Source organism: Nicotiana tabacum, chromosome 2 (genome assembly GCF_000715075.1).
Source record: "Nicotiana tabacum cultivar K326 chromosome 2, ASM71507v2, whole genome shotgun sequence".
Classification (NCBI taxonomy): domain Eukaryota; kingdom Viridiplantae; phylum Streptophyta; class Magnoliopsida; order Solanales; family Solanaceae; genus Nicotiana; species Nicotiana tabacum.
Window position 1 is genome coordinate 95,704,049 of NC_134081.1, and position 2,830 is coordinate 95,706,878.

General features: G+C 35.3%; 1 protein-coding gene across 1 annotated transcript; it reads left to right on the top strand.

Annotated features, from left to right (window-relative positions):
* Positions 1–1,256: 1,256 nt before the first annotated feature.
* LOC107806497 (GDSL esterase/lipase At5g45910-like) lies at positions 1,257–2,561 on the top strand. The gene has a single exon (XM_016630658.2). The coding sequence runs from the start codon at positions 1,312–1,314 to the stop codon at positions 2,419–2,421; it is 1,110 nt and encodes a 369-aa protein (XP_016486144.2). The 5' UTR covers positions 1,257–1,311; the 3' UTR covers positions 2,422–2,561.
* The last annotated feature ends 269 nt before the right edge of the window (positions 2,562–2,830 follow it).

Below are 2,830 nucleotides of genomic sequence, written 5' to 3' on the forward strand. Positions count from 1 at the left end.
TAAAATGCGCGGACTTGGTCAACCAATCTATAATCACCCAAACAGCATCAAACTTCCTCAAAGTCCGTGGGAACCCAACTACGAAGTCCATGGTAATACGCTCCCACTTCCACTCCGGAATTTCAAGTCTCCGAAGCAATCCGCCCGGTCTCTGATGCTCGTAATAATTAATGTGATATAATAAATTTTATTAATATTATATTGTGAATATAATTAAATTACACTGAAATTATACAATTGAAATCTTTGGGGAGTTTATTTAAGTGAATCATATTTGAAATTGTACACTGGCTATAAAAATTATATTAAAATTTTACTATGGATCATAAATTTTATAAAAATTATATTGTGAATATAATAAATTATATTGAAGGTATACTGTGAATATAATAAATTATACTGAATTATATTGTAAAACTCGTGGAAGTTATCTATGGTCATATGAAGAGTGAATCGAATCATACTAAAATTATTCTAATGGATATTTTGAAGATAAAGTGCATAAAAGTTTTATACCTAAACACAATTAGATAACCAAAATATACCATGGATTTTAATTGTGTTTAGGTATAAAAATGGTATGTACTTCATCTTAAAAATACATGGATATTTTGTTTACTTAATTGTGTTTAGGTATACAAATGGTATGCACTTTATCTGCCACTTGATTAACATTTACTTGAATTAGGTATAATACTTGGGTGTCGAGATTGGGTGTGAAAATGGAAGATATAAAAATGGTATGCACTTTATCTGCAACTTGATTAGCATTTACTTGGGGTTAGGTATAATACTTGGGTGTCGAGTTTGAGTGTGAAAATGGAAGATATGGATGCATATATGAACATATAATAGACAGATATATATGTATAATATACTTAATATATTTTGTACATTTTATTAAGAGGCTATTGGAAAAGAATATAGGAGAAGTTAAACATGATTTATGGGCGGGAGGGGAATGATGTGTTAGCAATGAATGTATTTAGGAGATGATGGCAAGAATTAAGGAGATAAAAGTGAAGTCCTAATTTTTTAGGAGAGATTTTTGGGATGAAATTGCGACATTTTCGGACATTAAGGAGAATTATAGTTTTAAATTCTGCTTCAAAATTGAATATGGAAACATCAAGCAAAATAAACACCCCACCTAAATCATAGGTGCCCTTTCTCTAATAGAAACTTGAAGCAAAAGTAACAAAATAAAGAATATAAGAAAATCTGCCGCAGTCAGAATATAAGAATGTTTCCTATTACTTCTAGGTTTCCCCTGCCTTCTTTAATTCCCTGATCATTGTTTCTTCTCTTTCAATGGCTTCCCTTACCAACCATTGTTTCTTCATCTTTCTATTAGTGATCTCCTCTTTCTTTTTCGCGCAGGCTGAAACTTCCCCCTTTTATTCCATTTACAGCTTCGGAGACAGTGATTCTGCTTCTACTTCTGATCATTTAGCCGTTGTGCTTGGTCTGCCTTCTCTACAACATTACACCAAAGAAGGCGTTGAGTTTGAGTCCGGTATTAGTTTCATGACGCCTGGAGCAACAGTTATGAGTCCCTTTTCATTCATAAAGAATGGCATCCCAGCGCCTCAGCAGTCTCATCGCTCGCAGATTTCCGCCTTTATGAAACTCTTCTATAAGGATTGCTTCTCTTTTCATGACTGCGGCAGGAACAAGGTTCTTCAGAAAGCTATCGTCTTTATGGATCAGCCTGGTTTTAATGATTACAAGCACTCTCTTTTGCATACAAAATCTATTTCCGAAGTGTCCAAACTTGTCCCTGATGTTGTGGAGACAATCAAAAGTTCTATCGAACAACTGATCAAAGATGCAGAGGCCAAACACTTTGTGGTTTCTGGAATTATTCCAATTGGTTGCCTTCCAGGTTTTCGAACGATGTTTCCCGATAATAGCAGGAAAATTCAATGTCACAAAGGACTAAATTTGTTCGCAACATTGCACAATGATCATCTATGGCAAGCGTTGGAGGAGCTGCGATTGAAGTACCCTGAAGTTGAGATCATATATACAGATTATTTCAAGGGGTTTATGGCGGTTCTACACAATCATGCGTTCTTGGGATTCAAGACTAAGACGTTGATGAAGGTTTGTTGCGGAAGTACTGGAAGCGGTCCTTTTAACTTTGATCCTCTGAGGCAGTGTGGAGAGAAAGGAGCTGTAGCATGTTCAGATAGGGCTTCGCATATACATTGGGATGGATATCGATTAACACCTGAGGCTTCAAAGAATATGATTGATACTCTCTTCAGCAAAAACGGTTTTGTATTTCCAGAGTTTAAGTTCTCAACAAATCATCATACAGCTGCAGCAGAAAGGCACCGTTCCAAGGTTTATGGACGATTTAGAGATGGCCTAAGGCATTTATTGGAGTTGCATGCTAATAACGTAGTGGACTACTGAAATACTAGTATTTGTTTTGCTCTGTCCAATCTGAGTCGCTTTAATTTTGCTGACAGTATGATAGGTTCGAACGAGCAAAGATTATTGTTGGGTAGCCTGGTAGGCCCTCAAATATTGTTCTGTATGTACAGTGGCTAATACCCTCTTCTTACTGTATAAGTTTCTTTTTTAATAATCAATAATCAGTTCTTTGATTTGTCTCTAATGATGCAGTGTCTCTTGTTTTTGCTTTTCTGTATTTAACTTCTAACAGTGAAATGTAAAGATAATGGAATTGTTTTAAGAGTGGATGAATATCCACAAATGAACATATATGTGGATGTTGTGGCCTTAAAGTAGGCTGTTTTTTTTAACAAATGCACATGGAAATGTTTGACGTTTGTGTTTTTGTAAGAAAACTGGAAACTGC

What these genes read in the sequence shown, in the direction of transcription:
- LOC107806497 (XM_016630658.2), top strand. Translation starts at nt 1,312, where the DNA reads ATGGCTTCCCTTACCAACCATTGTTTCTTCATCTTTCTATTAGTGATC.